Consider the following 16,151-nt stretch of genomic DNA (forward strand, 5'->3'; position numbering starts at 1 on the left):
CATGGACCAACAAACAGACAAGGGTTCAATGTATTTCTGTACCCAATTTTATTTGTTTTTGCAATTCCAATTTCTATTTGGTATATGTAAAAAAAAATATCCTGGAAGCTCACTCTACATAATACATTTTATGTTTCTTTTACAATAGAAAGGTAAGTTGTTCATATGTTAATTACAATTGGTATACATTGGTTAAAGATGTGGTACCAGATATTCATCAACAGCACTTTTAGAAAATACTTCTGGAACTTCTCTCTCTAATAATCTCGCAAATTCTTTATTTACCAGTAGGTCTTTTCAGCTGACAAGCGGGCACCCATTCCGATTAAAAGAAAGGAGGTTCCACCTAAATATTGGGAAGGGGTTTGTTACAGTGAGAGCTGTGAAGATGTGGAATTCTCTCCCTGAATCAGTTGTACAGGCTGATACATTAGATAGCTTTAAGAAGGGGTTGGATGGTGTTTAGCAAGTGAGGGAATACAGGGTTATGGGAGATAGCTCATAGTACAAGTTGATCCATTTTGGAGTCAGGAAGGAATTTTTTCCCCCTCTGAGGCAAAATTGGAGAGATGGGTTTTTTGCCTTCCTCTGGATCAACTAGCAGTCAGGCAGGTTATATACATATATAGATTTAAAATTTTGAACTTGAAAGATGTGGTTTTTTTTAACCTAACTTATTATGTTAATTCTATGTTCATTGTGGAGATACAACTCAACAGCTATATTAAAATCAGGGCTACAATTTCTTAGGCTAACAAAAGTTTTTGCACCTGTCATATTTGTCATATATATAACTCAGGGGTTCCATCAGTGCTCCGTGTCAATCACCAAATTTCAGTTGCGCTGAAAGAATAGGCTGCCCACATAACTTGAATGGAGAACACTAGAAGCAGTGCTAAACAGACTTCAGAAAATTTCAGCACAACTGAGCCCTATCAGTGATGAAGTACAAATGCAGTCATGTTAATTGTATATTGGATGGAAATTCCAGTAGTCACAACACAGTTTAGTCAAAAGCATTGCCTCTTTGCAGCAGCAATAAAACCAGAATTCTGGCAAAACACACTGCATGGTGAGAAAAAACTTGCCCTGAAAAATTGCACTTTTCTTACTGCATTTGTGGCCGTAAATGAGCCCTCGTTTGTACTGTGTATAGTTCTGGAATCCCCATAATAAAAGAAACTAGAGTGATCAAGAATTGCTTCAAAAATATGGTTTTACTTTAAATGACCTTTAATTTTAAAAAATTCAATTGTCACAGATAAATTCCTCTTATTCACTTTTTCCAAGGGACATGGTCAAACTATAATTTAAGTCCTGGTGGACTTCCCTTCTTTACTTGTTTTATTTATTATAGATGAAAAATATTTGTGTCCCTCGAAATTTCATACAAAGGAATAGAGGGACGCAGAATTCACTATGGCAAACCAGATCTAGTTTCACTTTTTTATAATTATGAGTCTTTTGGCTCCTGTGAAATTGTTCTGTCTACTCCTATGATGGGAAAGAAGAAACATCTGTGAGAGATGTAATTGTAGTAACTTACCACAAAGCAGCGACTAACCAGAGTCCCATGTGGGTGGAAATGGTTAAAGATGACCAAGAAGTCCATTTTCAGGCACAACTTGCTTGTAATAGATGGGTTCTGTACTTGTAAAAAATAATAATATATTCCTGTAGGCATGACTTTATTTGTTCATTGTCTCAGTGCTGCAGCGAGTCGTTTGCTGTTTGAGAGTTAAAAATAAAACAAAGCACTGATGATAAAAGATAATATGAATAAAAATAAAATGGAAATGTGTATAAGAGAAAAGAAGAGGAAGTGGGATAATTCTATATTAGGCTTTTCATTAAATGGGGTACACCACATGGAGAACAGAACAGACGTCACTGATGGAGGCCCAACCCTTTGTATGTAGAAAGCAACTGTCACATTGTTGGGAGGTGAGTTTGATGCTGTTCCTTTGAGGATCTCAAACACTTGGTCTCCTCTGCTAAATGTAACAAAGAAATGGCATGGGAAGGATTCATTTATTTTACTGCCTTATTATCTGTATTCACTGATGGCCAAGGTAAGTCATATTTAGCAGAGAGCTTGTCCCTGGCTTATAATTCATGCCTATCTACCTTCTGATAGTGTTTTTGCATCATATCCCAAATTCTAGAACTTACAGAGAATTTCATGGTGCAATGAATTCTATATATTGTTGATACGTAGGCACAAATCTGAGTACTAGGATTCTCTTTAGTTTTTATAAGTAAATAAATAAAATACATGTCTTGTTTACTACTATCATGTTCCACATTAGTTGTGTCAACTGCACAGATAATATATAGTGAATAAAGTACCCCCTCTTGTAAAATATAAGGATATTATAAGTTACAGAGGAGTTTCATGACCATATAAAAACACGAGGCCGAAGGCCTCGTGTTTTTATACAGGTCATGGAACTCCGAGGTAACTTATAATATCCTCATATTTTACAACTGGGGGTACTTTATTTATTATAATACACAAGTTTCAGTCAGTCATGTGACAGAAATTACATCACTACTCACCGTTTATAACTGATGACATCAGAACTCACCGTTTATAAGGATATAATTTACAAGATATTCACAGCTTTTGTGTATTATAATGATATAATGCACCATGTTAATCCTTGTCAAAGTATAGGAATATATTATACACTGATATTTATTTTTGTCTTCCTTTTGTTTCATATTACCTGTATCTAAAGATCTATTTTATCACTATAGATTAGTACAGGTATGGGATCCATTATCTGGAAACTCATTATACAGAAAGTTCCGAAATACGGAATGAATATCTCCCATAGACTCCATTATAATAAAATAATCCAAATTTCTAAAAATTATCTCCTTTTTCTGTGTAATAATAAAACAGTAGCTTGTACTTGATCCAAACTGAGATACAATTAATTCATACTGGAATCAGAACCAGTTTATTGAGTCTATTTAACGTTTACATGATTTTCTAGTAGACTTATGGTATAAATATCCAAATTATGGAAAGATCTGTTATCCAGAAAACCCCGGGACCTGAGTATTCTGGATAACAGGTCCAATACCCGTGCTATAGTAGCTAGGTATATTACATGTTCACGAGCAATATCCTTCCATTATTGCAATTTAATGCTATTGTCATTAATGAAAGTTTTTTTTAACTTTAGAAAACAAACTATTAGTTTTATTTACAGATTCTCTAATTTAAAATTACCTGTAAAAAAATACAAAATTTTATCTCAAATGCTATTTTCTTTAGCAACAGTACTTAAACATTCTATACACTAGGCAATATTTGGTCTCATTATGTATTTATTATGCTGTGTATAAAAATGTTGGCCTAATACACGACACATCACCAGGCATCACAGTGTTCTGTACTTATTGAGTTGTGTATTGATTTTCAGTGACCACAAAACTCTTTTTAAAAATCCAGTGTAAAGGAAAGCAGAGGTAGAAAATGCTGTAAGAAAATATGAACTATATACCTCACAAATGTTTCCATGATTTTTTCTCATTACTTTCAGCTTGAAATTTTCCATCGTCTTGAATGGATTACTCATGGTTTGTAGGGGTGTAAAATAATGGCATCAAATCCGGTGATCAGTGCTATAAAATAAAACATACATCTTGATAAATTTGCCATTTATTTTAGACAGCTGCATTGTTTTTTTGTTTTTTTTTATGCAGTATAGTAAATAGGCTTCTAAGTGTTACAGTTACACTCAGAATTAAGGTATAAAGGTATAGGCAAAACTAAATTTTAAATATACAGATAACGGAATACAATTTGGGGACTCATGGATTATAAGTGAAAAGCACTTTATGACAAATCGAATTTAAAATAATCACACATTCTGTCATAAATGAATGTCAAAATTGCAAGTGTATTATTAAATCTACAGAATACACATTATGAAAGGCAGGTGTAGATAAACAGCCAAATATCTGTGGACAGATATTCGGCAATGTAGAGTTTAGAATTGAGATTTAATGCAAAAAATGTTCCCTCTAGTTCAATCTAAGCCTTCAAAACTAACATTATTCACCGGTTTAATAGAATAACGTATAATAACATATAGGGGCAGATTTCTCAAGGGTCGAAGTAAATTCGAGGGAATTTTCAAAGTAATTTTTTGGATACTTCGACCATCGAATAGGATACTACGACTTCGACTTCGAATTCGATTTGATGTAAAATAGTTTAAATATTCGGCCATTCGATAATCGAAGCACTGTCTCTTTAAAAAAAACCTTGACTTCAATACTTTGCCAAAGTAAACCTACCGAAGTGCTATGTTAGCCTATGGGGACCTTCTACAGTATTTTTCTACGTTTTTTGAAGTCAAAGTAAAATCGTACGATCGTACGAAAAAATCGTTCCAGTCGTTTGATTCAAAGGATTTAATCGTTCGAACGAGCGATTTTATTTCGACCGCAGGATACCCAAATTCGATGAAGTAGTATTTCAATTCGATGGTCTACTTTAAAAGTATTTTTTACTTTGAAATTCGACCCTTGATAAATCTGCGGCATAATGGCTAGGGCTGTCCTATAAAATAAGAAAAAAAATCAATCTGGTCTCCTGCAAAGGGAAATTTCATAGTCTAGGTATGAAATCTCTTATCTGAAACCTGTTTGTCCAAACAATGGGAGGGCCTTCTCCCATAAAGTCCATTTATTTTTTTAGCAACTATTTCTAATTTTTTCGGTAATACTAAAACAGAACCTTGTACTTGATGGTAACTAAGGAGCACAAACCCATAGTTGTGGCAAAATAATACAATTTATTTTTTAATTAATGTTTAAATGACTTATTGTAGACTTAAGGTGCTGATCCAAATTACAGGAAAACCCTGGTCCCAAGCATTTTGTAAAATAGATCCCATACCTCTTGCTGCTAAATGGATGAGAATATCAGTGATATACTGCAGGCTGGTTGATTTCAAGGTCATTGTCCATTATTGGAAACTTGTTTCTTCCCTAAACCAAGCTGCATAACATTCTGACCTAATGGGTTATGTAATAAAAGCTGCAACGTTTTCTACAGGTCTAGTAAAATATAGATATCAATCAGCAGGTAGCATTTACTTATAAAGTGTTCTAAAGAAATGTCTTATTGGTTGCTATGGGTTACTGCACCTGGGAAAAAAATTGTGCTTTTTACTATACATGGGGGTAAATACAATTTTGCAGGGAGATTTAAATAAAGGGCAAATGAGTCTAAGCTATATATAATTTCAAATTGGTTTTTCAGAATTTGCATTTCATTTATTATATTTCTTAATAAAACAAGTTGTTCCCAAAACAAACTGAACCCACAGCAGCTTTATTACCAGAACATACTCATTCTACTCCACTCGTCAAAGGTTTTTTTACCAACCCCAATAAAATATTTACACAAAACATACATTAAACTCCATTATACATTAACAATTTTACTATATTATTGCCAAATTTTCTTGGAATACAAATCGCAAATGCTGCAAAAAATCACCTATCTGCTCTTGGGTACAATGGAGACATTTCAAGTTTTAAAATTAATGTCTGATATCAGCTTTAAACAGGGCACAGTATATGCTGATCAAAAGTTTCCAAACCGAAAATAATGTACAGGAATGAATTTACCACTTACAGGTATTTTGCGTTTGATAAAAGCCCCTTTTTAGTAAATCTCAGAAAACCACAAAATCTAATTTTTTTCAAAATAATTTAATCAGCAACATCCTTAACCAAATGCTAATAGGGTTGCCAACTTGCCACCTTTTTTCCCTATTAATAACATTGGGATCAACCATCATTTTTACTGGCCAGGGCAGTAAAATACCGGCCAGGTGGTAAGCATATACACTAAATGAATGTTAGTTTATTAGTAAATGAATAATGATCACCTTTAATAGATGTACCAATAAATAAGTATATTTAAAGTGCAAAATAAACTGATAATTACAATAGGTATAAAAATGAATACCGACCGAGTGATACTTTAAATAGAACTAAACAATAACACTAAATAACACATTTATGAAACATATTAGGATGTTACAGCTGGTACTTATTCCTAGTTCTACTAAATGACATGAGTAGAAATTACTTCTTTTATAATTATTAAAGGAGAGCTAAAGCTTAACAAAGAAAATACTGCATATTATGGGGCCTGTTTATCATGCAGTGTTATACAGTGGCGACCAAAAACTGTGAATCATTTTACATGATAAATAGGGCTTTGTGTTTCTATACCAGCTCAAGTCAACCACGGCCCATTAGCAGGGAAACACCATTTACAGAATATATAGAATATACAAGTAAAAATGTGATTAAAAGTTGATTAACATTATTAATAATTAATTCAGAGTCTAAAAACATGACAGCTCAGAAACCAGCACATGAGAATTTTAATCAGCCATTTAGCACCCACTTTTATTACAGACAAGCCTCAATTTACTCTTAGCTCAGCTTTGCCTGATACTTTCCCTTCACATTCTGAAACCTCCTTTCTTCCACTTCACAGTGGATGTTCTCATATAGCCTGTATCATACTAGAGACAGAAATGTAATTAAACAAATTAAAATTAGTAATTAGTAACAAATTAATTATTAAATATACATTTGGCATGGGGGGAATGTATGCGGGTTTCACCCAAATCTAATGGGCTTTGTCAAAGGCAAAAAATGCCGGCATCGCACAGATATTTATGACCAATAGAGACGCAATCTCTAGAATTTACTAAGCCTGCCTCTCCAACGATTAGCAGCACCTCTACCCATACTAATGTTGTACACATCAGGGGTGCTAAATAAGTGAGCGACTTACACAATTCCACCGATTTAGGCCCCACTAACCCTTTGGGTTATGTGCTTTTAAGGGGGCGATTGTATAACATTGCATGTAGTCTACTACCCCTATTACGCCCCTATTACCAACCGAATAGTGTTTAAACAGAGTGTTTTGGGGTGACCTCCACTAGAATACATTTACCACTTATCCGTACCACCAGCCCATTGCTCCAAGTTAATCCGTCTCCCCGGTCCTAACCATGTTTTAATTATTACTGGACCTTTTTATCTTATTTATCAGTAATAAAAGTTAAGTTTTAATGGTGTATAAATATGAGCTTGTGGACATATTAGTTCTTTCTCTTTCTTGTTCTCTTATGAATTACCACGTGACTCCGACTTGATGGGAGGTGCTCCCCAACTTCTTTTCTACACTTGTTTATAAGAACTTTCATAATTTGGCCACTTGAACCAAATGTTTCACTTACATGAATGTGAATTACTGCCTTCAAAAAATTGTAGGCAAGGTAAGCTGGCAGAAAATGTGTATGACAATATTACCCATTAAAGGCAATAATACTTGACTGAGCTGGTGGTAAGTAATTTATCCTAAAAGGAGAAGGAAAGCTACCAAAGCAGTTTATTGTCAATAGATTAGCCACAATAGTGCAAGTTATATTAAGACTATATTTATTTTGCAGAATGCTTTTCCATACCTGAGTAAGCAGCTCTAGAAACTCTCTCTGTTTATTTAGAATAGCAGCTGCCATATTAGCTGTGTGTGACATCACTTCCTGCCTGAGTCTCTCCATGCTCACTCATAGCTCTGGGCTCCGATTACAGCAGGGAGGCAGAGGAAGGGGAAAATGGAGGGGGAGAGGCAGAGAGGAGCAAACTGAGCATGCTCAAGCCCTAGCCCAGGAGGATTATGCTGAAAACAGGAAGTCTGATACAGAAGCCCATGTGTACACAATAGAAGGAAAGAAATGCTGTGTTTATTTTGACAGAGGACTCAGAGCAGCATTACTGTGAGGGTTTACTTGTGTATTTATATAAACATTTCTGGTATCGCTTACTTAATTTTAACCTTTCTTTCTCCTTTAAATACATTCTTCATCCAAGAAACAAGCCGGCTATTCACTTGACCACTTCTGCTGAAATAAGCAGAAAGCAAGCGTAGAAATTACTTGTGGCTAGTTGTATCTTCTTAGGGACCTCCTTGATTATTTTTTGCTAGTTATGTGGCCTCAGGAAGGAGTTTTGATGCCACATTATCTTACATTATCCACATTATATTGGTATATAAAGATGTGCAAGAATATTATTTACAGTGCTTCTACTGGATGGGGCCTGTAAAGGCGCAGGCGTCATTTCGCTAGTGAAGGAGATATTCAGCGGTTATTTGCACTCTAACACCAGGCGACTTTTCGCTCTGGCGAATGGACGTTACTCCGCAAATTCACTAAGATGCAGATTTTACCTAATGTTAACTCTTTCACCAGATTTGCCTTCTCAGACCAGACTAAGTGCACTGGAGAGCATAGCTCGTCCTCAATCTTCTGTTACTTACATCATATTTTTAGTTGAAAAAGTTTCTAAGTCCCAAAAAACGCTGTTGTCTTTTCCTGCTAACCTGTAAAAGTGTTTAAAATCTTTTTGGGTAACCGGGGTCCCCCATACATTTTCTAACATATGGAACATAGATTATACACTGGGCTCATGTGTAGGGGATTATAACAAATCTATTTTCTTTATTAAGGTTCCCTGGACTTGTTTAATGTAATGTATTTGCTGCAACATTTATGGCCATTTCACTTTAAATTTCCCACCATATGCAAATTAGAGTGAAGATCTCTAATGAAGTTGCTCTAGGCATAATTGAACACTAGCACATCTTCGCTTTGATTGCCAACACCCTGGATGAAACATTTTAGTAAATTATCATTGTCCTAGCGAATTTATGTCTGGAGAAGTGTTGTGGAGAGACTTCAGACATTACATGTGACAATTGGGAGTAATAGTTCCTTAGGTGAGGAAGCCCCTGTACAGCTAATGACACTCCTCCTCTAGTATGATGTAGAGAGGGATATTCCGCGACAATTTAAAATTGGTTTTCATATTTCATTTGTGGCTTTTGAGTTGTTTAGCTTTTTATTCAACAACTCTCCAGTTTGCAATGTCAGCAATCTGGTTGTTAGGATTAAAATGACCCTAGCAACCATGCACTGATTTGAACAAGAGACTGGAATATGAATAGGAGGGGTCTGAATAGAAAGATGAATGATAAAAAGTAGCAATAACAATACATTTGCAGACTTACAGAGGATTTGTTTTTTTGATGGGGTCAGTGACCCACATTTGAAAGAAAACAGCAAATAATTCAACTACAAGAACAGAGACTGTTATATCACTGCCTAATGTATAGTCATAGACAAGTTTGAAGTGTTACTGCCTGCTCTGTTTTTAAGATCTCAATAGAAATCGGCTTTACTAGTCCCTCCCCCCAGCACATCCCTTCTTCATTTCAGCTGCAATTGGGCTGGGGGAGGTCACAAAGGAGCTTAGACAAGAAGCGACTCTGCCAATCTGGGCTGGTGGGGCCCACGAGGGTTGGGAGCCCACTGGGTTTTTCCCCATGTCCCTCTGGCCCAGTGTAACCTGCCGTCATTATACTTGTTTTCAGTTTCTGAGGCTGAGTATCACTCATTATTAGGCCTATTTTACATTTGTATTTGGTTCTGAGTATTGTCAGGGGTATAAATGTCTGTGTATATCTGTATATGTTAAATTATGACCGATTTCTTGAATGCCAAAGGAAGGAGCTTTACTGTTTTTCCCACGTCACTAATAAAAAGCCTTTTTTTTTTTTACATCTTTTATATTTCCCCTTGTCTTTTGCAGGAAACAAGAAACTCAGACTACGGAATGGTGCAAGTCCATGTGAAGGCAGAGTAGAGGTTTATCTCCAGGGAGAGTGGGGTACAGTGTGCAGCGCTGGCTGGGATAACAAAGATGCTGATGTGGTTTGCAGACAGTTGGGATGTGGTCGTGCCGTCTGTTTTACTACTTGGACACCTCGTGGTTCAGGTACCGGGAGGATTTGGTTGGATGATGTACGGTGCCGAGGAACTGAATCCTATCTATGGGACTGTAATTCCCGCCCAGGGGGGAACATCTGTGGTCATAATCGGGATGCAGGAGTAATCTGCTCAGGTACAACATTTACAATAATAATATGAAATATTAAGGGGCACATTTACTAAGCTCGAGTGAAGAATTCGAATGATAAAAAATTCGAATTTCGAAGTATTTTTTTGGGTACTACGACCATCGAATGGGTCAAATTCAACACTACCTCCTCCGGCAAATCCCAGTTCTATACAAATCTCAGCCTCTCTACTCTCCTCTCCTTCCCTCTCCACACATGAAGTTTATAAAGTACTCTGTTTAGCTATTCCACAAAACTCCTCTTTTTCATACAAACTAAGGACTTATAAATCCCACTCTCACTTAGTCTATCTTTCCTTCCTATTGCTGGCAGCTGGGGACATTTCCCCAAACCCTGGCCCTTACCCCATCCCAGTTATATCACAAGCTCCTTCTCTCCGGAGCAATTTCAAACAGTACAGAACACTTACTCCTATAACCAAAAACCCAGTTAATCTTTCCTGTGCTCTCTGGAATGCCAGATCTGTTTGCAACAAGCTCACCGCTATACACGACCATTTCATTGCAAATTCCTTTAACCTACTCGCACTTACTGAAACCTGGCTTTCTCCTACTGACAAGGCCTCCCCTGCTGCCCTGTCCTATGGGGGCCTACACCTTACTCATACTCACAGACCTGGTAACAGACCTGAAGGTGGGGTAGGTTTGCTTCTCTCTCCCCACTGCACTTTTAAAGTTCTTCCACCTGTTCCCTCTCTATCATTCTCCTCATTTGAGGCTCACTGCATTAGGCTCTTTTCTCCTGTTTCACTCTGCATTGCTGTTATATATTGACACAAGGACCAACTGCACAATGTCTGGACAACTTTGCTGCCTGGCTTCCTTACTTTCTTTAATCTAACATCCCATCCATCATATTAGGTGACTTTAATATACCCGTTAACAACATTAACAACTCTTCTGTCTCTAAACTTCTTTCACTAACCTCCTCCCTAGGCTTATCTTTGTACTCAGACTCCCCCTCTCACTCCAATGGTAATGCTCTGGATCTCATATTTACCAGACTCTGTTCAACCACCAATTTTACTAACTCACCATTTCCCCTCTCTGATCACAATATGCTCACATTTCAACTCTCACTAACTCCCTCCTCACCCCCTGCTATTCCCCAAACACGTACTTACAGTGACTTGCAAGCTGTAGACGTGTCACATCTCTCTTCTTCCTTTGACTCTCTTCACTCTAATATCTCAGCCATCTCATGTCCTAATGTGGCTACCTCTGTCTACTATAGTACTCTCACCACTTCCCTAAATGAGCTTGCCCCAATAAAAAAGAAACGTTCTAGACCCAAACCACTTCAACCTTGGCATACTGCTCATACAAAAGTGCTCCAAAGACATTCACGTGCACTTGAGCGTCGCTGGCGCAAATCCCGCTCAGAATCAGACTTTTGGAGCAACAAATCTGCCCTGCGCTCCTTTAACACCAGCCTCTTCCAAGCCAAACAAACATACTTTACTTCACTCATTAACTCCCTTTCTAAAAAACCAGCACAACTTTTCTCCACCTTTAACAACCTCCTTTCCCCTTCTCCACCCCCCTCCATGCACATCTGTCTCTGCTCAAGATATTGCGGAGCACTTCAAAAACAAAATTGACACTATCAGAAGGGACATTACACTACTCAACCCCCTAGACTTCCACTACCCTCCCTCCACACTCCCCAGTCTCTCCTGTGCTCCTTCACCCCTGTCACTGATGAGGAAGTCTCAAAGCTTCTGGCCTCTTCTCACCTTACCACCTGCCCGCTTGATCCAACTTCTCTGCAATACCAATCCTTGTCTAATCAAAGCCTTAACTCACCTATTTAATCTTTCGCTCTCAACTGGACTGTTTCCTTCTCAACTAAAACATGCTCTTTCAGCCCCATTCTGAAAAAACCCGCTCTTGATCCCTCCAATCTTGACAACCTCCGACCTATCTCTCTGCTACCTTTCACTTGAGCGCCTAGTCTACAACCGACTAACCTCATTCCTCTCTGACAATAACCTGCTGGACCCCCTACAATCTGGTTTTAAGCCACAACGCTCCACGGAAACTGCCCTGACTTGACTAACTAATGACCTTTTAACCGCTAAAGCCAACAATCATTTCTCACTACTAATACTGCTTGATTTCTCAGCAGCATTTGACACTGTAAATCACCCTCTCCACCTCCAATCCCTCCAGTCACTTGGCCTTCGTGACAAAGCCCTGTCCTGGTTCTCTTCTTACATCACCAATCGTTCCTTCAGTGTCTCCTACAATGGAGTATCATCTTCTCCCCTACCTCTTTCTGTTGGAGTTCCTCAAGGCTCTGTCCTGGGACCATTACTATTCTCCCTCTATACTTCCTCCCTCTGCAAATTAATAAATTCGTATGGTTTCCACTACCACCTATGCTGACGATACTCAGATCTATCTCTCATCTCCTGATCTCAACCCAGAACTCCTAACTCGCGTCTCCTCTTGCCTGTCCGATATCTCTACCTGGATGTCGCAACGCTACCTAAAATTAAACCTCTCTAAAACTGAAATGGTTCTCTTTCCTCCAACTAACACTAGTAACATCCCGGAAGTATCCATCATAGTTAACAATTCCACTATCACCCCCTCTCCCCAGGCCGGTGCCTTGGGGTTATCCTAGATTCTGCCCTGTCATTCACTCCTCATATCCAGTCACTTATTAAATCATTTCACTTCCACCTAAGGAACATATCCAAAATACGATAATTTATCACCCAAGACGCTGCAAAAATCTCTCATCATATCGCGTCTAGACTACTGTAACTCTCTTTTAATTGGCCTCCCCCTCCAGAGACTGTCACCTGTCCAGTCCATAATGAACACTGCTGCGAGGCTCATACACCTCAGCAACCGCTCCTCCTCTGCCTCGCCATTCTTTCAATCACTGCACTGGCTTCCATTACCTTTCAGAATCAAATTCAAATTAATGACACTGACTTTCAAAGCACTTCATAACTCTGCCCCACCCTACATCTCTGAACTCATCTCTATATACTCACCCAGTCGCTTACTACGCTCCTCTACTGACCTGTTACTCAACTCTTCTCTCATTACCTCCTCACATGCTCGCATTCAAGACTTTGCAAGGGCTGCACCCCTCCTCTGGAACTCTCTCCCACGGTCTGTCCGACTTTCTCCCAACCTTTCTGCTTTCAAGAAATCTCTGAAAACGCACTTCTTTCGAGAAGCCTACCCTCACTCTGCTTAACTACCAAACGCAACACCACATACAATACCACATTTCTCACCCACTCAATTCGATCTTGCCCACTCCCACACCTTGTGTATTACTCCCTTCCCTTTAGACTGTATGCCTATGCATAGGGCCTTCCTCACCTTTTTGTACCTGTATTGATTGTGATGTTTGTTACTCCATATATTCTATATATGTAATTCATGTGATGTAGTTGTAAAATCACATTTACTTTACAGTGCTACGCAATATGTTGGCGCTATATAAATACATGTTAATAATAATAATAATCCAATGATTCGAACGATTCGAAGTAATAGTCGAAGTACTGTCTCTTTAAAAAATACTTTGACTTCATACTTCGCCACTTTTAACCTACCAAGGTACAATGTTAGCCTATGTGGACATTCCCCAGTACTTTTCTAACCTTTTTTTGATCGAAGAAAAATCCTTCAATCGATCGCTTAAAATCGCTCAAATCGACTGATTCGAAGGATTTTATAATTCGATCGAACGATTTTTACTTCGATCTTTGCGTTAAGTCCTTCGAATTCGATATTCGAATTCAAAGGATTTGAATTCGAGGGTTTATTAAACCTCGAAATTTGACCCTTGATAAATGTGCCCCTAAGTGTAAAGGGTGTGTGTGTGTCTTACAATGTCTTACCCTGGGCATTATGTCAGATCCATATTCAGCATGAGCAAACTGATCCACACAAGATAAACACATTCCCTTAATACCGTAACATTTTATGCTCAGAAAGTGAACAGATCATTTTCTCTTGAAAACACGAATTGAATTTGAATCAAATTTGAATCAAATTTTAAAAATTCGATTCAAGTTTTTTTCTCAGAAATAATAATAAAAAGCCTTTTTTTACATCTTTTAATAAAAAGCCTTTTTTTTTACACCTTTTATATTTCCCCTTGTCTTTTGAAGGAAACAAGAACCTCAGACTACGGAATGGTGCAAGTCCATGTGACGGCAGAGTAGAGATTTATCAGCAGGAAGAGTGGGGTACAGTGTGCAGCAGTCACTGGGATAACAATGATGCTGATGTGGTTTGCAGACAGTTGGGATGTGGCCGTGCCATCAATGTTACTACTGGGGCACATCATGGTGCAGGTACCGGGAGGATTTGGTTGGATAATGTACGGTGCAGAGGAACTGAATCCTATCTATGGGACTGTAATTCCCGCCCAGGGGAGAACAACTGTGGTCATGATGAAGATGCAGGAGTAATCTGCTCAGGTACAACATTTTCAATAATATTATGAAATATTAAGGGGCACATTTACTAAGCTCGAGTGAAGAATTCGAATGATAAAAAATTCGAATTTTGAAGTATTTTTTTGGGTGCTTCGACCATCGAATGGGTCAAATTCGATCGAATCGAATGATTTGAACGATTCAAAGTAAAAATCGTTCGACTATTACATAGTCTAAGTACTGTCTCTTTAAAAAATATTTCGAATTCATACTTCGCAACTTTAAACCTACCGAGGTACAATGTTAGCCTATGGGGACCTTCCCCAGCACTTTTCTAATCTTTTTTTGATCGAAGAAAAATCCTTTGATCGATCGATTAAAATCGTTCAAATCGTTCGATCCCACGGATTTTATCATTCGATTGGATGATTTTTACTTAGATATATCGATCGAAGGATTTGCACTTAATCCTTCAAAATCGATATTCAAATTAGAAGGATTCAAATTCGAGGGTCGAATTCGAGGGTTTATTAACCCACGAAATTTGACCCTTGATAAATGTGCCTCTAAGTGTAAAGGGTGTGTGTGTGTCTTACAATGTCTTACCCTGGGCATTATGTCAGATCCATATTCAGCATGAGCAAACTGATCCACACAAGATAAACACATTCCCTTAATACCGTAACATTTTATGCTCAGAAAGTGAACAGATCATTTTCTCTTGAAATGAAAGAGAAATTGTCACTTTCCACATGTATCTAGAAAATCTCTTTATGTCTTTAATAAGTGACGCAGCACAGACCTAACTGCAGCCTCCAGCAACTAAGGTCTGTTTATTACTGGCAGCTCCTGTCTCAGGGCTTTACATGGGGAGGCACATTCATCAAAGGTCCAATTTCAAATTCATGTGAGTTTTTAAAAACACCCTTAAACTCCCATAAATTCCACCAATCTAAATTTGTTAAAAAAATCAAATTTTTTTAAACTCGGATGATTTAAATCAACCCGAAAATTCGATTTGAATCAAATTTGATTTGAATTTTAAAAACTCAATTCAAGTTTTTTTCTCCAAAAAAACCTTGGATTTCAGGAAGGCTGCAAACAAATTGATCCCTGGACCTCTCCCATTGACTTAAACAGCAATTCGGCAGGTTTTAGGTGGCGAATAGCCGAATTCAATTTCTTAAAGGGGTGGTCACATTTAAGTTAACTTTTAGTATATTATAGAATAGCTTATTCTAAGCAACATTTAAATTGGAATTCATTATTTATTTTATATTGTTTTTAAATTATTTGCATTCTGCTTAAATCTCTTTCCAGTTTTCAAATGGAGGTCACTGACCCCATCTAAAAAAAAATACTCTGTAAGTCTACAAATTTATTGTTACTTTTTATTACTCATCTTTCTATTCGGGCCTCTCCATCAATGCATGGTTGCTATGGTAATTCGAAACCTAGCAACTGGATTGCTGTAATTACAAACTGGATAGCTGCTAAAATGCTAAATAACTCAAAAACCACAAATAATAAAAAATGAAAACAAATTGCAAATTGTCTCACTATCACTCTCTATATCATACTAAGAGTTAGTTTAACGGTGAACAACCCCTTTAAATGCCCAGAGTATGATAAATCTCGAAAATTGAATTCTAATTTTTTGAAAAACTCGATTAGAATTTGAATAACTCCCTTTTCGAATTTGACAAT

At 37.5% G+C, this 16,151-nt stretch overlaps 1 protein-coding gene across 1 annotated transcript in view; it reads left to right on the forward strand.

Annotated features, from left to right (window-relative positions):
- Positions 1 to 16,151, forward strand: part of LOC108699031 — a 204,830-nt gene that overhangs the window by 15,912 nt on the left and 172,767 nt on the right. Inside the window, exons 4-5 of the mRNA XM_041573941.1 lie at positions 9,706 to 10,017; positions 14,175 to 14,486. Coding sequence (XP_041429875.1) covers positions 9,706 to 10,017; positions 14,175 to 14,486 — 624 coding nt within the window. The remainder of the gene's footprint in view (positions 1 to 9,705; positions 10,018 to 14,174; positions 14,487 to 16,151) is intronic.

This window comes from Xenopus laevis, chromosome 8L (genome assembly GCF_017654675.1).
Source record: "Xenopus laevis strain J_2021 chromosome 8L, Xenopus_laevis_v10.1, whole genome shotgun sequence".
Classification (NCBI taxonomy): Eukaryota; Metazoa; Chordata; class Amphibia; order Anura; family Pipidae; genus Xenopus; species Xenopus laevis.